This window comes from Carcharodon carcharias, chromosome 9 (genome assembly GCF_017639515.1).
Source record: "Carcharodon carcharias isolate sCarCar2 chromosome 9, sCarCar2.pri, whole genome shotgun sequence".
In the NCBI taxonomy this organism is placed as follows: domain Eukaryota; kingdom Metazoa; phylum Chordata; class Chondrichthyes; order Lamniformes; family Lamnidae; genus Carcharodon; species Carcharodon carcharias.
In genome coordinates this window covers 147,210,746-147,236,014 of record NC_054475.1, presented here as the reverse complement: position 1 = coordinate 147,236,014, position 25,269 = coordinate 147,210,746, and the positions used below count along the sequence as shown (strand labels likewise).

At 38.9% G+C, this 25,269-nt stretch overlaps 1 protein-coding gene across 11 annotated transcripts in view; it reads right to left on the bottom strand.

The window, feature by feature from the left end:
• The window catches only part of atrx (ATRX chromatin remodeler), a 179,830-nt gene that overhangs the window by 116,137 nt on the left and 38,424 nt on the right, over window positions 1-25,269 (bottom strand). For all 11 annotated transcript variants that reach the window (XM_041195423.1, XM_041195422.1, XM_041195421.1 and 8 more), the window contains 5 exons: window positions 24,985-25,094; window positions 23,460-23,527; window positions 13,448-16,083; window positions 11,792-11,867; window positions 742-878 (listed from right to left, as the gene is read on the bottom strand). In XM_041195423.1, coding sequence (XP_041051357.1) covers window positions 742-878; window positions 11,792-11,867; window positions 13,448-16,083; window positions 23,460-23,527; window positions 24,985-25,094 — 3,027 coding nt within the window. The remainder of the gene's footprint in view (window positions 1-741; window positions 879-11,791; window positions 11,868-13,447; window positions 16,084-23,459; window positions 23,528-24,984; window positions 25,095-25,269) is intronic.

Here is a 25,269-nt window from a genome sequence, read left to right as displayed (position 1 = left end):
TATGACAAACAGCTAGCTATTGCTCTCACTGCCTTCAGGTCTTGCAGCATTAGATGAAATTATTTTGCTTTCTTACATAAATATGCAATCAATTATCCGTATATTACAAACCAGAAATCCTTGAAAACGTTATGGTCCCCTCTAGATGAATTAACCAATTATTGTGTTTATATGGCAAATCACTAGTTTGCTTTGCACTCTAAAATAATTGCAACAAAAAGTAAACCCACTCCAGAAACCGATTTAAAGACAGACTACTGGAAAATCAGTTGCCCTATTCCCCATTCCATATTTATTCACCATCTGTCACAATAGAAAGGGTTGCATAGAGTTTTCTGGCACATACGTGTGCATGTATTTATACAAGATAATTAAAGCCGCAAAGCAGTCCAGCAATTTAACACAGATGCATAATTAAGAAAATTTATTTGCTGGATGTGCTAATAGGTTTTATTCCCACCTACAGAGAGGGCAATGAGAAGGGATTTTCAAAAACTTGCAGTGGAAGGGAAGGACAAAGATCAAAATTGCAATATACTATTTAATTAGAAATAAAGATTTTAAAGAAATTTCTAAAATTTAACAATTCCTTTTAATTAAAAGAGTTAAAAGCTTTTGGTATATTTAATACTAGAGGCAAAAGCTTTGCTCTGAAAATGGGAAAAATGTGTTGCCTCCTGCACTGAACATATTTTATCAAGATTCCTACAGTTTGTGACTTCATATTTTGCTTTTCCTCACCATTTTCTTCTTCTTCCTCGACTTCATTTTTTTGGTCCGATTTCTTCCTTTCTTCTTCAGATTCCTCCTCTGAAGATTTATCATCATTAGATGATAAATTTGCATTTATTTCTGCTAGCAGCATCTTCTTGGCAATTCTGGCAAAAAAGGAAAACAGTTGAGAAAAATTAAATTTGATATTTGAATACTTGACATTTAAAAGTGATCAGTACCAAGCAGTTCCTTGTAGGCAGTCACTGTTTTCTATACAAAGACAACTTGCTCAAATTAAGTTCAATTTTACATATTTTGCAGAAAGTTAGTCTCATCCAAAAATCATTTGGGGAAAAAAGAGTCAGTAATAATTTGTGCGAGAGAATATAGATTCCCTTAATATTTATAGTATACCAAAGTCCCTTCAACATAAAATGTCTTGATATTCATTGACTTAGTACTCATCAGAAATAATTCATGGCTTTTATCTTTCTTGCATTACTCATATGCATAGTACAAGACTCTAGATCAAATGGATGAAACATTCCACAAGGCCCCATGTAGGTTTCCTGTCCTATAAAAATTTCTGTAATTACACTTAGCAATCATTTTATTTGCTGCCATGGAACTAATATCTTGAGAAATATTCAGAGAAAAGCAAAATCTACATTCACGAGAGCCTTGAATAAGTTATTTTGGATAAACTTTAATTTGAGCATGACAAATAAAATTTTATTCTAAGTTTGTTCCAAATATTTTGGCTGCTAATACTAGTCAAGTACTATAAATGTAAAACTATTCTACTTCGAAACAGTGCAACCCCATTACAGTGCCTGTTCATATATGTATTACTTTACTAGTGGCTACAAGAGAATACAATATGCTATCAGCAATCTATTTATTCCTTTTGCTCATTCTTCTGCAAAAAATTTAAAATGAACAGATTTAATTTAGCACACCAACCACAGAAATGAAAGGCTGGTTGGTGGTGGGAGGGAAGCCCCCATGATCAGGAGAAAGAAGAAAGGCAAGAACTGATAATCTTACATTTGTACAGCAATTTCAGATCCTCAGAACATCAGAAAACACTTCACAACCAATTATTTTTGCATGTAGTCAAATGTGGAAGAACACAACAGTCAAGGTGTGTATAGCAAAATCCCACAAACGTAAATCATTTTTGAATTATTTTTGGTGATGTGGGTTGAGAGGGGAAACAATCTGCTCTTTAAAGATTATGGGATCTTTTATGTACAGCTGGAATAGGGGTGGCATTAATAAAAATTACACCCGAATAATGGTATGGACAATGCAGCCTTCATGTTCAAGTCCTTGGGGGGGCTTAACCCACAATCTTGATTCAAAGGCAAGAATACTTCGAATTGAGCTTATTTGGCTAACTATAGGGTGGCAGAAAAGGGGCAGAAGCAGCTCTCTGCAGCAAATTTTATTAACTGGACTTCACACCATCTTTCTAGGTGTTATGGAGATACTTTCCCTTCCCATCACAAGCTCAACACGTCTCATAAAACCCTTCTAGTGATGAGCTTACACTAACTTTTCAAACTATTTACTACTTCTGCTGCAATAAATATATAAAGGCTTACGAATTCTCACACATTCTAATAATTATCTTCAGCTAATTTCAGGGTTACAGTAGCATAGTGGTTATTTTAATAGTTACCCTGAAGCTCAGACTAATAATCCAGAGACATAAGTTTAAATCCTATCATGGCAGATGAGTATTTAAATTCAATTAATTAAATAAATCAGGGATAAAAAGCTATTATTACTAATGAAGATCATTAAACCACCAGAATGTCGTTAAAAACGCATCTGGTTCACTAATGTCCTTTAGGGAAGGAAATTTTACACCATTACCTGGCCTGGTCATATATGACTCCAGATTCAAAGCAATGCAGTTTACTCTTGAGCCCTGTAAAACAGCCTAGCAACCAAGCCCCTCAGTTGTATGCAAGAAGCTGGCTCACTACCAGCTTCTAGGGCAAATAGAGGTGGGTAATAAATGCTGACTTTACGTCAGTGTTCTCATACCGCTAATGAACTGAAAAAGTCCTGTGGTTGCCTCTTATTCACCACTTCCATGGTCACTGTGAACAATGGTGAGATATCCAAGTGTGTGCTTTTACCCCTATTAGTTATTCTGTTAAGAGAATTTACTCTTGAATTATCTATTTGTTCAACATCTGGATTGCAGCCTTTACTAACTAGGAATACTTGTACCTCAACCAGACAATTGTCTTAGCGTATTAACAGTAATATATTATTACTGGGGCAGGGGGGAAGAGAAACCAATCCTAATGTGTTATTTGCGCAATACTGTGAATTAATTCAAATTGACCCTGCCATGGTCATTAGAGACAGAGCGGAGGCTAATTTTCCATCCAGACGCTGGGTAGTCTTGAGAATTCGAGTAAACACAGGATTTCACATGACCGCTATTTTGTTTACTGAAATACAAGTCATTATGCATTACCAGTTCCATTTTTAGTTTTATATCCTAATTCCAGTATCACAAATAGTGTCATTTTGCCATTAAGTAGACTGAAGCTTTTCTTTAAGAGAAAGTAAATCAGTTTGAAAATTTTGCTACCACTTAGATGTTCGTAAAATTAACCAACAGTAATGCAAAGAAAAACTGCAATGTTGGCAAATTAAAAAAATGCTGAAAACACCCAGATCAGACAAAAGCTATGGAGAGAATAGACAGTTAACATTTCAGGTGTGGGTCTATCACAACATCCAACCAAGAATCAACACCTGAAGTCGTTAACTTATCTGGCCTCTATAGTGATCTGCTGAGCACTTTCAACATTTTCTATTTTTGTTACTACCAAAAAATGAGACTAAATGTGACATACAGGAGCTCATTAGACACTTTAGCAGAATTAGATATAGAAATTAAGGATTTCATATCTAAACAGTTAAAGATGTGTGAAAATTCACTGCATTAAAATACAGAACTCAATTCTGACCATTGTGCCAATAGTTAAACCAAGAAACAATTGCATGCAATATTTTAAATTAAGAGATAGGTCCGACTGTTTGATACAAGTTTTCACCTGAAGATAAATAGTTGTGTTTCCTTTGTCTTACGCTTTCTATATACTTACAGTGTATTAAAAGTGTGATGTGCAGGGTCTTCTGATCTTTTGGAGCATACAGAATCCTGAGCTGGCCACCAGACTGAAGACTGAACTCTCACTTCATCAAGTCAACTAATCAGTTGCTTAGAACCCAATCCAAGGCATACACTGGGCAACAAACGTTAGCTGTCACTGTTCAGTCAGTTGAGCCAATCGTCTTCCACCATTTGGTTGCAAAGTTCATTTAGTGCTTCAGGTGTGTGTTCAAGACCTGCAATTCTGCACAAATTCTTTTTTTTTCCGCAGCTTGCCTTAAAGGGTTTCCTTTCATCAAGTTCATTACACAAAAGTCGAATGTGCAAGATGATGGAATTGTTGCTCCCTCCCCCTTTCGACTACATTACTTCAAAAATATACAACTTTAACTTATTGATGAAGTAGAGAACGTTTCTTTCTACAAATCCTCAGAGGGCACTGGAGCAACTGAGTTTAGTGCCAAAGTCCTGCATTCTCATTTACAACATAGGCTGAAACTGAAACCATTTTACGCAGGTACAACCTCAGGTTTGTAGAATAAATTGTTCAGGTCAGACTCAAATGTTCAACCACCCATCCATCCTCAAAATAATAAGTTGAGAAACCAAAAAAAAGGATGCAATTTAAGCCTTAGATATACAGTACAACATACAAAAATATTTAAGGATCACAAAAGCAAAAGAAATTCACTGGCATTACTTGACAATCATTTTATAAATACAATTCAAATTTATAACTGCCTCTTGTTGAAAACTTGCATTCCATAAAATATGTGCAAAGACAATTTAAGGCTAACTTTTAATTTCACGCAGTATTGGTATAAAATTAAAGAAATTCAAGGTATTCTATATCTTAGTGTGCTGTAGCTCCCTGTGGTTACAATGGAACCACCATTTCACAAGAATTTTTTTTTCATCTTAAACTTATACAAAATACACAAGATTTGATATATTTGGTCTAACAAATACAAGCATTCAATTCAATTTACAAGTTAGCACATCCAATCTTCAAGCAACACCATGTAAGACAACAGGTCAGGAACACTCGAGCACAATAAAGCAGTCTGCACAAGGCAAGGCAAAAGGTTATGAACAAAACCATATCTCCCCATAAATGAAAATGGGGAGCCAAATCATGAGCTGACAGTAAACTCTGGCAACAGGCGTAACAAAGTAATTTCTCTACTATGTAAGTCAGAGCACCAGATCCTTAAGCACATAACACTAAAGGTAAATGAGGAACAGAAATCATCAGTTTTTTTGCATTTTAAACTAGTTTGCTTCAAGTAGCCAATTAAAAGAATGTTCATCTTATAAAAAAAACATAAGTGGCACATTTTCAACAATGCATCTGATCTCAAAATAGAACTTGGAAATGACATTTTGATTGACTCTTAAAATATGAAATAGTGACTGGGTTTTCTATATATGAATACTGGTGTCCTTTTTCCAAAAAGTTGCCATAATTACAGCAAAACAGCGCTGCTCTCTTCCAATTGTTCACTTGCAAATATTATTTCTGGAAATTTGGTGCAACATTATTATGAATCTTAGTTTGAAACATTTTGATTAGTTACCTTTTAAATTCTACAGGCTCTAGAAACTTACATTGAATTACATTAAAACAAAATTCTTTAATTTTTAGGCATATCTCAAAAATAGACCTCAAATTAACAGTAAAAGGTCAGCTGTGTGTTGAAAAGACAAAATCCATAATCAACATGCAATCATATTCTGGATGAGGAAAAGCTGTTCATCCAAAGAAGAATGATTCTATTCTAAGAACACCAGTCAAAATGTTAATTCTGAAATGCTTGCCTTTGCTGTATTTTCTTTGATTTCAAAAACAGACAGAACAAATGAAGCATGCAGGAAGAGCAAACCAAAATGTTTGTTTTCCTACCTTTCAACCTCTCCACAAAATAGGATAACAGTCCCTATTCCAACATGGGATCATCATCTGGAAGCATTTCCCTTTTAGAAGTTGCCCAGGTTTTGTGACAGCTCGATGGGTAAATGCATCAGTTGGTGTAATACTGAGTCATCCATATAGGCTAATACAACCCATTTTCAATCATGAGTCTTTGGCGATCTCAGCTGGTGGTGCCAATGAACCATAGAATGTTACAGCACAGCAGCAAGTGAGCCAGTAAGCTTGAGGGTGAAGTGCAGAGTTTTTCTCCACACAGGCCTCAGGTCTAACCTTTTGTTCATTCCTAAACCATTTGATATTCCTGCAACTAACACCCTTTTATAAGAATTTAAGGATTCCATTTCACCAATGGTTTGTAGCAGGAATTCAGCATTCCAACCACTGGACAAATATTTGTTCTAATGTTCTTTTGATTGTTTTTGTGATTACATTGAATGTGCACACTCCGATTGTCCAACGAAAACAATTTCAGCTCCAAAGAGTCATATTGGACTCAAAACATTAACAGTTTCTCTCTCCACATATTCTGCCAGACCTGGAGAGCTTTTCCAGCACTTTGTTTTTATTTTGGAAAAGAATTCCATCAGTTTTTGCCCCTCAATCTTGAATCTCAGTTAACAGATCAGCCCTCAACTATTTCATTTCTTCAGCAAATAAAACACTCAATTCCTACTTATACGTGTAGTCCCTCATCTACGACAAGAATGACCTTGTAAACTTGAGTGGTCCTGATTAATTCATCATTCTCCAAGTTCTCACTGATTTCATCCCAGATTATGGACTCCATTAGTCTCTCGACTGAAGAGTAATTAGAGGCTTATCCCATCTCCATTTTCTAAAGAGTACAATTTTATTTGCCATTCTTCAGTCCTCTGGAAAATTTCTCTTATACAATTAAAGAGTCAGAGCCTCTACTGCTTTCAGCTAGCCACCCTCAGGATCCTTGATGATTCAATGACCACAATTTTGATTAACTTTGAGCATAATTTCAACAACTGGTATTCACGTAGCACCCGGAGGTGAAAAACAGAGGCAAGCTATTTATTTCTACCAATCCCTCTTCTCCCACTATGAACTTACTTTCACTGTAGCAATCCTGCCTTTACTTTTACTATCCCTTTAATAAAGTAGGGACACTACAATTGGTCTTAATACCCTTGGGCTTGGAAAAGATTGGAAGATGCCTAAAATAAACCAGAATTCCAGCTTACATTTGCAAATACATGACCCTTGTTGGAAAGTGAATGTGTTGATGTCTCAAGATAGGATTACACTTGGCTATAATGCCCAAAGTCCACTGGATATGCACATCAATGATGGCTAATATATTTCCAGCTCACCCCAATAAATGCTGTAGTAAAAAGCAGAGAAACCTCCCTTTCTGAGAACTAGACAACCTGTGCAGATGCACTACTCTACTTTGGAATTCCCAAACAAAACGGTTAGTTTGAAAATTTGTCCTGAAGGTTCTGAATGACTTCAACAATTACTTGAAATATATCCACATGAATGATCAATAGCACAGATGGACTTTGCTTATACTGAAGCCATCAGTTACATCATCCTGTTAGTCCGTAAGATTCAATGTTGCGAATTCTATAGTATCCCATCCTGTAAAGGAGGTATTACTCACCAACAGAAGATGCTAAGATGTTGGCTTTGGTCTGAAACCACTCATTTAACATGGTGCTTTTCAACAATCACAATGCCAACAGCTTTTGAGCACTGTGGATATGAAAACTTCAATTGCAGGACCCTATAAACAATTTTATACATGGAGCCATAACAATGTCCACTACCATCAAGTCCAAACGCATATTCAATGCTGCATCTACTTTTGTTGAAGTTTAAAACCAGCAATGACTGAAGACCACTGCTTTGTTCCAAATCTAAAACTGCATTCATGGAAATAAAAATATTTATCAGTACCAATGACAAATATGCTTCAAATATGCTTATCACATGGTAGGGGATAAAAAAAAAACAAGGATTTCTGTCATTGACAGAACAAACAAAAACAAACCTGAAGAGACATTTTAGTTCTGTCTATGCACATATCCTATTAAAAACAGAAATTCTCTTAGCGAGCCACTGGTACTCTCTCATTGCCCCTAAAAAAGAATAGCAACATTCTGCTGTACAAAGGTTGAAAGAATCAGACCAGCATGTACAATAAAACACCAGCTGGCCAAATTAGTGTATCCTGAACATTTCAGGGCCAGTCATATCAATTCAACTGTCACTTCAAATTGCAAAGGAAGGACTTTCTCTCCCCTCAACTACCCCCCTTCAAATTGAAGACACCTTTCACTGCCTATAAAACAAAACAACAAAGTAAATTTCTTATAAAAACAGTCTCAAAATCTGAACGATTGCAATGTGAGTTGTAAACTGCATTGGTGTTATAAGAATCCTCCATTTTCAGACTTCAAAGTGGGAGTTTAATATAATTTTTGCAAAAGAAAAAAAACATGAATTTGTCTAATTCCCAAAACTGTGCTCTGCTAGTATACTTAACTTCCAATTAATCCATCTTGTTAAAAAACTTGAACATTAATTATCCAGAAGAAAAATATTACCAAAGTGGAGCACTAGGTCTTGAAAACTGCTTAGTCTGTGGCACAGCAAAAGGCTGCAGCAAAATAAAACAGAGTGGAGGAGGAAATGACTCGCACTTCATTTTCCAGCTTGAATTTAGCAAGGAACCTACTTCAAATTATCTGCAAGTCGAGGTAGAAACACTACCAGGGAACCTGCAGAGGTAGGCAAAAAGGTGTTGAATCCAGGGGAAATCAGTTAGCTGAGATAGCTCAGCTTTGCATGCTCTGGAAGATTTTTAATTCATTAAGTATACTTTTGAAGGTTGGATTTTTAAATGGAAGCTTAAATTTACATACATGGCTTTGTTGCATGTAAGTGACACAGGTGTGATTCAACCAAACACTAGAATATCTCTAGAAGACATCCTAAAATGTAGGTTTGTTCAACCATGCACAGCAGGACTGATGTTTCAATTGCTGATCCTGCAGAGGCCACATTAAAATTACTGCTCTCATGGACCTGACAGTTCACTTCTGTAAACAAGAAAACTTCCAGCAACATCTCTGCAGCCCACAAGCAATGACAGAGTTTTAATAAGGTCTATGATACTGTGCGATAAAAATAACTGCCTTTAAAGGCAACCATCTGTTTTTCCATTGCAAGTTAAAAAAACTGCAAGATGCCAAATTATCCGGAAATGTATAATTAACAGAAAATTCACATCAACACTACATATTAAATTGTAGAAATATGATGTAGCAAAAAAGCTGTGTTAACATGTCTCAGCTGCAAAATATTCAAACACTGATACCTTCAATGTTTATCAATTCAATCATTTATTTAAATTCAGTTATTCTGTCAATTTTATCTTGTTTTGGCACAGCTGCACATGAATTAGGTAATAAATATTTGCTGATTGAATATTAATTTTTATTATAAATATTGGTCTGCCCCATGTGTCAACAAAACTATATTCCATGTGGTTTAACTGAGTTCTAGAAAGTTCTCAAATTCTAAGTGCTCCAAAATCCAGTAAATCTCATTCCTCTGCCTGAAAACAGTTTAAATTTACATCCACTGAAAGATGATCAATTTTAAACTGATAACCCTATGGAAATCGCAGTAGCGAAACAGAGCAATCACAAAAACGTAGTGCACAAGTATACAGTAGCATAGAATGACCTATAGCCACTATTTCGGTTCATTACCTGCAATGGACTTCATTAAACTATTCATGAAAATTATTCTAATGAGAATGGTTGCATCATCTGTAAATGCAAATTTCTCAATTTACATTTGCAGGCTTACAATTGCTGACAGCAGCATTAAAGTGGTATCTGGATAAATCACAAATGAGGTTTATAGATGGAGAGCAACGGAGCACCTTTCCAAAAGCATTTAAATGCTTTTAAAATATAAATCTTAGATTTTAATTTTCCTATTGGTTTTATTGAACTCTTAACTTCCAATTGTAAAATATCAGTACTCAAGTCTTTTGGCTGCAGGCAACTGGGCTTAGAAGTTTTCACATAAGGCTGCAATAGATACATGTAATCTTTCAGCACTTTCTACTACACTGGTTATTTTTGTTTCTAATTCCTATTAGTCAACTAAATTACCAGATCTATTGAATTCAGTTTCACAACTTGCCATGGTGAGATCTGAGACACCTCCAAGTTGTTAGCTCATTACTACAACCATTAGGCTACCATATCTCATCCCATACAAACAATTAAACTACCTCCAAATTGGCCATCGCTACCAAGACTTAGCAATGCTGACAAAACTCCAATGTTAGCCAATACACATTTCCTCCCAACACCAATCACATCTATGCTGAAACAAATTCCTGCATGCGTAGTTAGACATTCTATACCATATAAGCTTCCATATCAAAACAAGACCTAGGCAGGCTGATAAACATTACAGAATTGGAGAGGAGTAAGGAGTCTCGGCCACTGCTGAAGCAGAATATGCAAAGGCCAATAAAGTTTACTGCACTTCAAACATATTCCAAGCTATGGAAAGGTGGGGGGAGCTTTATCTGAGTGGGACGGGAAGAGAAGGGAAACAACAGCACACAATGGAGAGGTAGCTATTGATGTTGTGATTTTCCCCCTTCATTTAACAACTACATGTAGCAATTCAGAAAGCCAGTAAGACGCAAAATTGAAGCTCGTGCAACATGGAGAAATTCTTCTTCCTCCTCCAGCCAATATACAAGCTAGCACAATTGACACCAACTGCAAATGATTCATCCCCCACTCCCCCATCATAGCCAAGCACAATCCTATCCATAAAATGTGGGCAAAATATCCATGGGACATACACCGGAGGATGCAAACTGACTTCAAACCGAACTCAGGAAATACTACATAAGAGTCCGCAACCCATTTCTGGAAGTCAAAGCCTGCTCATCTCCTCAATTCCAATAAAAGTCAGAGTGAAGTCATAAACCAGCAGCCACCCCCCGGCCATGAACCACAAATGCATTTTTATTTACTGCCATGTAACAAGTTATTTACCGATTCCATAAACATACATACTCCTAAAAATATATACTTTTCTTCATGTGTGCATGTGCATTATACCCCAGGTTAACAACATCCGAAAGGGGATGGGCTTGTTGATTCAAATTACTTTTTCCTAAACTTATGTCCCTAGGGTAAAATATACTCCAGATATTAGAAATGTAGTTTAATAAATTGCATCAAGACCTGGACATTTCCCTAAAACCTTCACCCCAATTACCTACTTGCAACTTGATTTTCAATCAAGACAACAATATTTTAAATGTATACAAAACTGTTAAGCTTAACTGAAGTTCACCAGGCAATACATTAGCACCCACATATCTCCCACCCTTTCTACCTTATTCCATCAACAACAACATTTAAAAAAATCCTAGCCCACAACTGAAACTCTGATCAAGAATCTCTTTTCCAGTACTTAGCTGAAGTTGGCCAATTCTACAGGCATAGATACCATTTGATTTGTATGCACATCTAATCACAAATTGAAAAGCCACCATGTATGAATTAAATGCAGAATTACCCTGTTGTGACCTGCTTAAATTCTGAACCATGAACTTCCAAGTACTTCCAGAGCGTGCAGTGACATTATGAATAAACTTGACCAACTAACATTAGACTTTTGACATCTTTAATTTGGTATATTTAAATGCCACTTAACATTTTGAATCGTGTAGTTTCAAATAAAAATTTGGGACCAAGCATTTTCACAAAATTGTATTTACTGCATAAATTGTAAAAATGAAAATGTTTGAAACCATTTAAAAATCTTTTACAGAACAGAAACCAAGGTTCATATTAAAATATCTTAATAAAAGCACAAAACATTAGCACCAATAGGTTTAACTGTTCAAAGAAGTGTTTGTGACTACACAAAATGCTTTTCTGGTAAAGAAGTCTTTGTAAAGTCCACATTGTAGAAATTATTACCTATTCTCAGGGTCATCGTCATAGTCATCACTGGCACACTGGGGAGCATTTTTTGAATTGCCCTCTGCTTCATCACCTACAATGACAAGACCAAATTTTAGTTACGAGTCCCTCCAAAATTACAGTTCATTTAACAGTGTTTTCATTAACTTAAAATACTGCTAAGCATTTTAATTATGTAGCCAAATAAACAAAGTGGTGTCCTGCATTTAATCTCTCTCGCCTTTCACAGATCTTTTCCTCCCCCATCTGCCTCGGCATTTCTCTAAACATGTAATATCTCCAATTTTTTTTCCAGGTCTGATGAAAGATCATTCATCTACATTAACTCAGCTTCTCCCAACACAGATGCTTCCTGAGTATTTCCAGCATTTACTGTTTCCAGTTCTGACTGAAAGTCAAAACAAGGCTGAAAAATTACCGTTCAATAATCCTAAAATAGAGCTAAATGCCTCGACTTCTCATTTTATACGCTCCAGTTTCTTTCTAGACTTAGGGAGCTATTCTCTAATCCAAACAATTTTGTCTCCCTTCACCGTGTGAAGTCAACTGGAGTGTCAGGTGCACATGAAGCCTGCCCCATTGTATCTTTTGGGCAACGGGAGCATATATACACAACTTCAAAATGTAAAAACTAGTTGGGTGCCAGTAACACCCACTTCAAAGTTTACATTTATTTTTGAGATTAATGGAAAAATTGTAATTTATGATTTTGCCAAAATGAAAAATAAAATACTTTTTAAAAATAAATCTGTCAACCTTTAAAAAGAGTTTTATGGAACTGGCATTGCTTCAGCATCCAAGTCATAAAGAACCTCCCCAAAGCTGTCCCAATTTTGTAACCAAAAACACTGTTGAACAGGAAACTTGCTTGTGGAATAGTTCATGAAGAAAGTATTAACATCCCATCAAGTGACTATACTGATGAGTCAGTTGTGGGCACTGACTATACGAAAGGACACTGGAACACCACCAAGTCATTTGAGGGATGAGCTTTAGACAAACAAAGTGGTTGCACCCAGGCAGGGTGAATCCAACTAACAAAAAGCTAACAAAAAAAGATGCTTAACAGGTTAGTTGGTAACTGGATGGTAATGAGACTGATGTTGAATAAAAATGGATAGTTGTTTTTGAAAAGGCACATCCAAAGGTTAGAAATACAATTACATTTTGTGAAGTAGTCACCAAGGTGGTGAATGAGAGAAGCCTAGTAATCACCCAAAACTTAAGACTTTCAAAAGGTTTTTTGACAAGATACTGTACAAGAGGCTTCTTTGAAGATGGAAGCTTTGGGAGTATTAGTGATCATTATATTGAGCTGGAATGAACTGGAAGGCTACGGGCAAAAAATAATTACGTATAGATTTGGTTTTTTTGGAGAGCTGCTTTTTGCATGGGGGCAGGGTGAATCTTTGGTCTAGAATTATGAATTTTTCACCTTCAAACTGACAGGAAATGTAATAGCATCCGGCATAAGTCAACAATTTAAACAGATGAGGTCAATTATTCAGGCTGGGCTATGAGATGTCATTTGCAGTTCATACAAGGCATGATCGGCTTATGGAGAAGGATGTTTGATAAACGATCGAACATACTATGCTTTGAAAACAGGAGTAGAGAAATGCAAAAACAATATCACAATAGAAGCACACCTACCTGATGACTGGCAAAACCCTGATCCTGTAGCAAGTACAATGTTTTCCGTGATAGGCTGTATCTTTTGTTCATCACTGCTGCCTTCTCCGGGCAAGTCCTGCTTGTCCCCTTGTTCAGTTGCTTCATCTTCATCTGACGAAGAGGAGCTTTCCTTTTTTCCCACAGCTCGTTTCTTCCGTTTTAATTTTGCTGTTTTTTCTTGAGCAGAATTTGTGGTAACTTTCTCATCTTTGGATGAATCATCCTCATTGTCCTCATTTATCTGTTTTTTTGTCTTCTTTGATGATTTTTTAGCTGTACTAAGTTTACTCAAGCTCTTTATTTCCTTTTCTAGATCAGAATCATAGTTGGAAGAGTCTGAACGATGTTGTCGTTTTTTGTTAGCAACATTAATCCTTTTACTGGTTCTTTTTCTCTCCTTTCCACCAAAATCTGAGCTTGAAGATGAGCACTTCCTTTTCCGTTTAAGACTACTAGCCTGAGGCATTCGCTTTCTCAGACCAAACAGACTTGTCCTTTTAATAATTTTTTGGGATGTGTCACTATCTTTGTTATCTACATCCGATGAGCTTTCACACTTCACTGCTGCCTTTTTCAGTACCTCAGGGATTTCATCAGAGTCAGAGGTAGATTGCTCACCAGCTTGATGTGGTACATCTGACTTATCAGGATCGGATTCTTGCACCTCAGACTTCAGGCTTTTGCTGGCCTTTCGGCCAGTCTTTACTTTTCCTGAAAAGTCAACTTTTTCTTTGCCTTTAGTTTCCCTTTTGGATCTCCTACGTCTTTTACCACCACCAGCACTATCAGTGTCTTCTTCCGATCTGGAGTTCACAATTCCTGCCCCACCAGGGCGCCTCAGAGGTGTAGTTTTTATGCGAGGCGATCGTCTGGTATCAGTGTCCTCTGACAGAACAGATGTATCATTTACAGGATCATTTTCAAGATCTTCAATTACATCAGATTTTTTCTTCCTCTTCTTTGAATTTTTTACACTGCCCTTTTGAGGGCTTTCCACGCTTTTTTTGCCTTTAATGGTATGCTCTGCAGTAGTGACTCCTTCTCTATCCCCTGCATCATCATGGGTATCATCTCCAAACCCAGCATCGTCGTCATCACCTCCATCCCCATCATTGTCATCAGCACTATCTGCATCATAATCCGCTGCACGTCCATTGTTTCCATCGCTCCTATTATCCACTGCCTCAGCAGCATCACTCCCATTAGCCACTGCCTCGGCAGCATCACTCCCATTATCTGTCTCAGCAGCATCACTCCCACTGTCCACTGCTTCAGCAGCAGTATCTGCTTTATCCTTCAATAGTCTTTTCCTACATGCACCATGCACAGTTTTCTTAGATCTCTTAAGTGAAACTGGGGTCAATTTTATAAAAGGTCCACACTTTGTTGAAGAATCAGAGTCGAGCTCAGAGGATTTTCCAGAATTATTCTGACTTTCAGCAGCTGCCTTAGCTGATGGAGTATCTAACAGTGTGCTGTTACTTGCAGAATTATCCACAGTAATCAGATCTGGTAGCAATGAGTCAGTTGTCCCAAACAGACCTTCAGTCAGTGAAGAAACAGATCCCATATCCAAAGCTTCATCTAAACTGTTAAGCAATGTTGCATCTGCCATCTCTGATTCTAATTCAAGGCCTGTATTTTCACTATTAGCAACAGCTTCATTTTTGACCAAAAGATCATCGTTTGATGTACAATCAGTCTCAGCCCTGAGCATTCTTGAATCCAGTACTAATGGATCAGTTTGTTCTATTGACATGATTTCTTGTTCTTCAGTGGTCTTGTCTGGTTCACTTGACACTCCTGTCACTTCCATCTGATCAGATTCATCTTCAGCTGCAATAGAGTTTTCTGCAATTGTCTCATCGCGTAATAAATAATTTTCATTGTTAGTGGAATCCAGTACCTCAAATTTTTTAACACATTCTTGTAAGGATTCAGTATGTTTCTTATTTTGTTCCATTTCCAAATCCTGAATCTCTTTATCTACAACTTCTTCCAATGCAAGATGTACTTTCTTTAGATCTCCAAGCACAGACTTAAAAGCTCTCAGCTGTCTCATGTTTACATTAGGCTCAGACTCATTCAAATCTTTTTGTTTTAAGAAATTAACAAAACTAATATTCAAGTTGGCTGTTGTATCAATTAGTTTGCGAGCTTTCTTCAGAATTTCTTTCGGCACTTTTAATGCCTTATAAGAATACATAATGTTTCCCGAGCCTGGAGAAAGAGCTGTTAATGAGCCTGCATCTTTGTCCTGTCCATTGCAATCTTTACTAGAAATTCTCTGAGTGTTTTTATACTCATGATCCACAGATTTGTCACTGTCATGAGGACCTGGGGATTTGCATTTATCACTGTCCAATTTAAATTTATCAAAGTCTCTTCTCTTTCTGTTTTGTTGCCACAGCTGATCAAGACACTCAAATACACTGTCACATGCAGTGACCAAATCCAGTAAAGGCTCTGGATTACATACATAGCAGTACCATTTTTTGTTTTCATCCATTATATTGGATAGTTCCTTCCTACCCAGGTTTCGCAAGATGCAACTTTTGCAAAATGCATTGTGACAAAAATCACAACAAATTAGATTTCCACCTTCAGCACACCATCTGCAATACAGAAAAACAAATGTGAAGATTACAATTTTTTAAAAAACAGGCTTCTCATTAAGAAAGTTACAATCATGGCTCTCTGGTGAGGCTATCAACTGCAATGGGCAGGATAGTGCCTAGGGATAATACCCAAATGCAGCTAAAGTACACAGCACCTGTTAGGTTATTTAGTAGTAAGTGTTGGAATTCCTATTAAAAACATCTCTCTCCTGGTTTAAACTGCTGGTTTTGAGGGTGCGGTGCCAAGATACAGTTGTCTCAGCATGCAACTCCCCATAGGCCAGTATTATCATGTCTTTAAGATAACTCAGCCATCCATAGCCGTAATCACCATCAGGTAGAGTTTTCACTTTGATGCAATTGCCAATTCTGGGGTTAACTGCACCTGTTTTCAAGTGTTCTCTGCTTCACAAAAACGTTCGTGACAACTGAAAAGTTTGGTTAACAGATGAAAATAAAAATAGTTGCATTTTCAATCAGTCAGTCCACCATGATTTTTAAAATGACTGAAATTAACTCTAAACTATTTGCTAGTTATTTTGGAGTACATTAGTCAGTTTCTCCAAAATTAAAACAAAAATCACAATAAGCTCTTAAAACTCACCTTTAGTTTCACCACACCTAAAAGAACCAGCTTAATATTAATGCCTTCCTGAAGGCCAGCAAACAAGTGCAATTAGTGCAAAATGGCAATTAATTCACCCAGGAGGCATGACCTTAGTGTCTTCTTTTAAAAAAAAACTAGCACAAAACTTGAAGAACATAAATTGCATTTAAATTCTGTGATCATGTGCATCATTTACTCTAATTTTTTGCTGTAATTTAGCTGAAAAAGAACAGGACACAAGAGTAGAAATTCAAGGCCTTCTGTTTTTATAATGACTTTCCAATCTCACAATAGCGACTCCCCGTTAAAAATGACAAATTATTCTTCTACATTTTACTGGTTCAGGACTTGGGGTTGATTTTAATCTAGTCAGAATGAAGGATTTATGCTCTTCCTCCCCATCACAATTTACTTCTCTTCTCTGGAAAACACTGATGTCTGTTGGGGCCTGGTTCCCAAGGTCATGGCAACCTTGCACACACGTGGCAATTCTTTGTTTTACCTACAGTTCAGCATTAGCAGTTTTGACCCCGGCGGCATCAAGGTCAAACCTCAATTGTCACCGCCACAAGTACAGCTTCAAGCAGGGGGAAATGAATTGCAATTCAAAGTAGAAAAATAAGATGAGTCTTCCCACTACCTCCACCCACCCCACATTGATTAGACGCCCAGAGGTCAGAAAATCAAATAAGGTTTTCTGGTCTTTATGGTTTAGAACTTAACCAAATGCACAAGGCAGCTCCGGGACACCCAAATAAAAGGAGCACAAAATAAAATTCCACTCTGGGACTAGTTAGCCTCAAACATACAGCCCTCTTGAAATTTATTTAGGTCTCAAGCTTTAGTACACTTGATTGGTAAAGCGTAGCAAAGCTCAAATAATGTATAATCAATTACAAATTTAACAAGCTGTCCACTACCATTCAGATAACAATACTATGGATCTGCAACAATGCACTTCATCATTTCCTACCAAACCTACCTTCATTGCTCTTTCATTTCAGATTCTCCACCCGAGTCATACTTAATTACCCATTGTTTGGCTTTCTTCCAGAGTTCCAAGGCTTTTCCCTCATTGCACTCTTTATTCATATTAATGACCTGTTTTACTAATCATCGAATCTTAACTAGAGGAATTTTATTGTTGATTGCACACAATAAGCCCAGAACTTCAGCACACACATCCATTCCTCTTACTCTGCAATTGCTGAACCAACATCTCAACCCCTTCTGATTTTGAATGGACTTTGTTTCTTTCCATGTTAAATGATAGACATTTTTTTCACTTTACAGCTAATACTAGCTTTTGATGACTCAAACCCCAGCCTGGTATTTTTCACAAGCTTGTTCCACTGCTGCTAACCTCAAAATGAATGCCCATATTGTTAACAAAACAAAAACAGAATTACCTGGAAAAACTCAGCAGGTCTGGCAGCATCGGCGGAGAAGAAAAGAGTTGACGTTTCGAGTCCTCATGACCCTTCGACAGAACTTGCGTTTGAGTCCAAGAAAGAGTTGAAATATAAGCTGGTTTAAGGTGTGTGTGTGGGGGGCGGAGAGATAGAGGACAAAGAGGTGGAGGGGGGGGTGTGGTTGTAGGGACAAACAAGCAGTGATAGAAGCAGATCATCAAAAGATGTCAACGACAATAGTACAATAGAACACATAGGTGTTAAAATTAAAGTTGGTGATATTATCTAAACGAATGTGCTAATTAAGAATGGATGGTAGGGCACTCAAGGTATAGCTCTAGTGGGTTTTTTTTTATATGATGGAAATAGGTGGGAAAAGGAAAATCTTTATAATTTATTGGAAAAAAAAGGGAAGGGGGAAACAGAAAGGGGGTGGGGATGGGGGAGGGAGCTTATGACCTAAAGTTGTTGAATTCAATATTCAGTCCGGAAGGCTGTAAAGTCCCTAGTCGGAAGATGAGGTGTTGTTCCTCCAGTTTGCGTTGGGCTTCACTGGAACAATGCAGCAAGCCAAGGACAGACATGTGGGCAAGAGAGCAGGGTGGAGTGTTGAAATGGCAAGCGACAGGGAGGTTTGGGTCATTCTTGCGGACAGACCGCAGGTGTTCTGCAAAGCGGTCGCCCAGTTTACGTTTGGTCTCTCCAATGTAGAGGAGACCACATTGGGAGCAACGAATGCAGTACACTAAGTTGGGGGAAATGCAAGTGAAATGCTGCTTCACTTGAAAGGAGTGTTTGGGTCCTTGGACGGTGAGGAGAGAGGAAGTGAAGGGGCAGGTGTTGCATCTTTTCCGTGGGCATGGGGTGGTGCCATAGGAGGGGGTTGAGGAGTAGGGGGTGATGGAGGAGTGGACCAGGGTGTCCCGGAGGGAGCGATCCCTACGGAATGCCGATAAGGGGGGTGAAGGGAAGATGTGTTTGGTGGTGGCATCATGCTGGAGTTGGCGGAAATGGCGGAGGATGATCCTTTGAATGCGGAGGCTGGTGGGGTGATAAGTGAGGACAAGGGGGACCCTATCATGTTTCTGGGAGGGAGGAGAAGGCGTGAGGGCGGATGCACGGGAGATGGGCCGGACACGGTTGAGGGCCCTGTCAACAACCGTGGGTGGAAAACCTCGGTTAAGGAAGAAGGAGGACATGTCAGAGGAACTGTTTTTGAATGTAGCATCATCGGAACAGATGCGACGGAGGCGAAGGAACTGAGAGAATGGGATGGAGTCCTTACAGGAAGCGGGGTGTGAGGAGCTGTAGTCGAGGTAGTTGTGGGAGTCGGTGGGTTTGTAATGGATATTGGTGGACAGTCTATCACCAGAGATTCCCACCGACTCCCACAACTACCTCGACTACAGCTCCTCACACCCCGCTTCCTGTAAGGACTCCATCCCATTCTCTCAGTTCCTTCGCCTCCGTCGCATCTGTTCCGATGATGCTACATTCAAAAACAGTTCCTCTGACATGTCCTCCTTCTTCCTTAACCGAGGTTTTCCACCCACGGTCGTTGACAGGGCCCTCAACCGTGTCCGGCCCATCTCCCGCGCATCCGCCCTCACGCCTTCTCCTCCCACCCAGAAACATGATAGGGTCCCCCTTGTCCTCACTTATCACCCCACCAGCCTCCGCATTCAAAGGATCATCCTCCGCCATTTCCGCCTACTCCAGCATGATGCCACCACCAAACACATCTTCCCTTCACCCCCCTTATTGGCATTCCGTAGGGATCGCTCCCTCCGGGACACCCTGGTCCACTCCTCCATCACCCCCTACTCCTCAACCCCCTCCTATGGCACCACCCCATGCCCACGGAAAAGATGCAACACCTGCCCCTTCACTTCCTCTCTCCTCACCGTCCAAGGACCCAAACACTCCTTTCAAGTGAAGCAGCATTTCACTTGCATTTCCCCAACTTAGTCTACTGCATTCGTTGCTCCCAATGTGGTCTCCTCTACATTGGAGAGACCAAACGTAAACTGGGCGACCGCTTTGCAGAACACCTGCGGTCTGTCCGCAAGAATGACCCAAACCTCCCTGTCGCTTGCCATTTCAACACTCCACCCTGCTCTCTTGCCCACATGTCTGTCCTTGGCTTGCTGCATTGTTCCAGTGAAGCCCAACGCAAACTGGAGGAACAACACCTCATCTTCCGACTAGGGACTTTACAGCCTTCCGGACTGAATATTGAATTCAACAACTTTAGGTCGTCAGCTCCCTCCCCCATCCCCACCCCCTTTCTGTTTCCCCCTTCCCTTTTTTTTTCCAATAAATTATAAAGATTTTCCTTTTCCCACCTATTTCCATTATATAAAAAAAACCCCACTAGAGCTATACCTTGAGTGCCCTACCATCCATTCTTAATTAGCACATTCGTTTAGATAATATCACCAACTTTAATTTTAACACCTATGTGTTCTACTGTACTATTGTCGTTGACATCTTTTGATGATCTGCTTCTATCACTGCTTGTTTGTCCCTACAACCACACCCCCCCCCCCCACCTCTTTGTCTCTCTATCTCTCCGCTCCCCACACACACACCTTAAACCAGCTTATGTTTCAACTCTTTCTTGGACTCGAACGCAAGTTCTGTCGAAGGGTCATGAGGACTCGAAACGTCAACTCTTTTCTTCGCCGCCGATGCTGCCAGACCTGCTGAGTTTTTCCAGGTAATTCTGTTTTTGTTTAGGATTTCCAGCATCCGCAGTTTTTTTGTTTTTATCCCATATTGTTAAGGCTTCTTCTTCCAAGTTCAGCTTCCTCTTTTCATGCCAAACACTTGTTGGCAAACCAAAAAAAACACCCAAGATTTGAAAACAACACCCATTTCTTTTGAAGATGCAAAATAAGTTTGCTAATTGCAGATTCCAAGTTCACTCTTTTGCAATCATTTCCCTCCCCTTATTATACAAATACAACTGCATTAGAGGGAATGCTTGTCTGAACATTCCCCCCTTTTTGCATACATGCAATTGCTCACATTCTCTCCTCACACCCTCACAAAGCTGAAATTAAGCAACATTTGAATTTCCTGCTCTAACCTTTACCAGGTTCAAACGGCCAGCTTCCAAGCGCAGAGTTTGGCCTTACCATCACAAATACTATCTTCCAACAAGCTGATAAACTGAATCTGGATGCACCCCAGATCTAAACATTGTCATACAGTAATGTAGTCCCATGCGCCAGAGTCCGCAAGAGAGTGCACTTTACCCACTGCCTTAGGAGATGCTCAGTGCTGGTCAGCTCATCGGCATATCAGGAACATCATGTCCTTGAAGATAACAACTAAAGTGCTACAACACAGATTGGAAATACCAAAAGAATCTTCACATAACTATCCCAAAAGGCGCAGTCAGCTTGCTGGTATCCCAAAAGAAAATACTGAAGATTCTTGGAAGTAGTTAAGGGATCGGAGGTCCTTGTATTCAAATGGAAGCACCAAAATAATTTCAACAAGAACAACCAAGGCATAGCTAAGCTTCCAGGTATGCACAGATCCTACATATCTGACCAAAAAAACCAAAAGTTAGATAACATCATGCAAAACACACACTGAAGCCAAATGAAGAAAAATCTACAGTTTGAAAACAGGGCTGCAGAGCTTCATGAAGCTGCCAATAAGCACAAGCTGAAGGCTAACCATGAAGTTATCCAGCCTATGGCCCAAAAACCAACAGCAGCATGCCCATTCTCTCAACAGACAGCAATCAGCTCCTGACAAACAGTCATGAGATTCTCTCTCATTGTGTAGAGCACTTTAACAATCTCCTGAACTAAGAATCCACAGTGTACTGCTGAAAAACAAGACATGCTACCTAAGTTTTTCGTCTAGCATTCATCAGAACACTTCGCAAGAATACCAACAGAAAAGGGAACAATTTATATTGCATGAGAAGAGAGAGTGCTGATTGGTTGGCATGTGGGCTCTGATTGGTGGAGGCGCCTCTACCAATCAGAGCCCACTTGCCAACCAATCAGCACTCTCTTCTTGTGCAATATAAATTGTTGTTTCCTTTTCTGTTGGTATTCTTGCGAAGTGTCCTGATGAATGCAAGACAAAAAGCTTTGACAGCATCTCTCTTTTTTCAATCAATACTCAAGTTCTGTACTACCAAGTGACTATTAATCCACAGTGTGAGGCAACACTGCTGAATCAGTTCTGCAGCATCATGTTCTGGATGAGTTTGCCTTCAATGCATCTCAAGCCAAGTCACCAAGGCCATAAATAACCCTCTGTGGGTAAGTCTCCAAGAGCCATTGGTATTCAACCTGAAGTATTCAAGTAAGGAGGAATTCAAATGGTTAGGAAATGGAAGGGAAGTTCATCTGTGGCAATCATTGTGGTATTTCATTTCACCCCAGTGGGAAAAATCTTTGCAAGATTATACTTGACAGACTGGTGCACCCAGAATCATAGTGTGGCTTTCATGCTGGACAATGAATGGTTAACATGTGCTTTGCAGCATATCAAATTCAAGAAATGTCCCACAAACAGATCAACGACATTGTACAATGCTTGTTCGCCTAAGGCCTTTGACTCAGTAAACAGTGAAGGCCTGTGGAAGATGCGGTACAAATAAGGTTGCCATGAAAATATTTTCCACTCATTTTATAAAAGCATAATGGTCAGTGCAGTGCAGAATGTTGCCTTCAGATACTTTTCCTTGTCACCGATGGCATCAATAAAGCTTCACTATGGCTCCAGCTCTGTTTGCTCTCCATTTCTCAGCTACACTCTTCTGTGCACTCAAAGGCTTCAACATAGGAGTACACATTCAGTTCAGGATAGACAGCAACCGTAACAACTTGCAAAGATTCAAGGCTCGCACAAGGATCACTGAACAGCTATGAATTGAACTCGTTTGCCAATGACTGTGCTCTCATGGCAGATACCCAGAGCACATCCAGCTGCTTGTCATCAAAACTATCAAAGCGATTGGAAAACCCATCATTATAACAGCCTCACACTTTCTTCCCCATAAAGTCCAAAAACTGCCTCAGCCAAATGTTTCAAACAATCACCAGTGAGCCATGTACAGCCTGAGCCCTAACTATCTGACTCAAAGTTCAAGCAACTCAGTCTTATTTGAGCTTACATTTATTTGTACTGCTCGAATGTCAGAGGGTCTGGAGTTACAAAAGAGTACTTTTTGGCACTTAGTAAACCAGTTGAGTTTTTACAACACTGATACCAATTTTTAAACTAAATTGATGCAGTCAACCCAATCCTGTCAGATAAATTTTAGGCACTACGAATAATATGAGAATTCAACACGAGTAAGGAAAAGAAAGTGGGATACCTACCTGCACTGCTCATCCATACCATCTGCATCTCGACTAATATCATCACTCATGTAGTACTTATGGCAACTCTGTAAAATAGAAGAAATGCATCAGGAATCAGTAAGGGTGCAGTAAACTGATTTCTGTAATTCAGACATGTTTATATTTGTCTATATAAGATTAAAAAGCTTAAATTAGGAATGGCTAACATCCCCAATTATATTGAATCAACATGGTAACATGGTAAGCCAGGACCTGTTGTTCTTTCTTGCTTCAAAGAGACATTTTACAAGAAGCACCTCTAAAAGGTATATTTTTCCACCAATTTAAGTGAACAAGGCCAAGAGTGACTTGTTAAAATATTTATAATATACCCAAAAATACAGTACTGTCATTGCATGCTCCACGGTAAAGACAGATAACCATCTCCTATCGAATTCTGCTATGTCAAAATTACAGCATTTAGCCATCATGCTTCTAGGCGTCCTCTAAATAAGATTTTCCACTTTTAAATGAGCAGCCATTAGCAACCACATTCCAGGTCTTGCAGCAAGCCTATCGCCACCCCAAGAGACTGCTTTGGACGCTTGAAATTCCTACAGCATAAAACGATGTACAGTATCAGAGTCTCTTTAGTCCCAGGATGCAGAGTGTAACCTCCCTCCTGGATACAGGTAGTTCCTACCCACTAGACTCTATACAATTAAAAGAAAAATGGTCTGCAACCACAGGTTTTAACCAGTCTTTTAAGTCAAATAAATTGTGATTGTATCCAAGTGGGTTGGGAGGCCCAATTACTCAGACTGAGCCCTTTAATGAATTGGAAATTTTAATGAATTAAAAGAGGGAAATAAAAAAAATTAACTTTGCTTTTAAAATTATTTGTAATTTAACCCACACCACTCCTTCATTTACCCTTCCACTTCCTAACTCTGTTCCAATGACATATAGTGTAATGGTGTCACTTTTTATAGCAGTGGCTATTTGTTTTAGTTTCAGCTTTGCTCTTGTACACTGGGGACTTTAAAATCATCAGCATCCTCCTTGCACCCCACCCCCCACACTTGTTTGGCAGCCGACTCATCACTTTATGCCTCTGTTTTAAAGTTCTCATCCTTGTGGTCAAGTCCCTTATTGGTCTTGCACATTCCTATCTATAACTCTTCCGGCCTCTCTCGCTCAGTTATCTGTACTCAGCGAATACTGGTTTTTTAAGCATCTGATTTTAACTGCTCCAGCACGTCACAGTGCCTTCAACTAACTAGGGCCTAAGCTCTGGCATTCACTCCCTAAACCTTTGTCTCTCTCCCTCCTTAAAAGACCAATTTTGCCCTAATATCGCCTTACGTGGCTTGGTGTCAAATTTAGTTTATAACACTCCTTTGAAGTGCCTTGGGTCTTTTTTTTTAAAATTACGTTAAAGGTGCTGTATAAGTACAGTTTATTATAAATGCTTGATCATGTTGTCACAAATGGCAAAATATACAAGTTTCCCCTCAGTCAGTAGAGCAGAGTGCAACTTCAACAGAATGTGAACAGCTCATACCCTACAAATGAGAACTTTCAGTGCTGGATGCCGCTGGACTGAATCCTTGTGAAAATGGTTTACTTGCTGCCCACAAGCAGTGCAGCTGACTATTCCATGTAGATTCTCATCTGTCAAAAAAATGCAATTTTAAATTGTAAGTTTGTTCATTGCTTCGCATGGTTGCTAAAATAAGATTTCAAGTGCACTACTAGAATTATAATGCAATCTAACTGCACAGAATATACTCTACCCCTTTGCCTGGATCAATCTCTGACCCAAGATAAAAATAATTATCACAAGCTC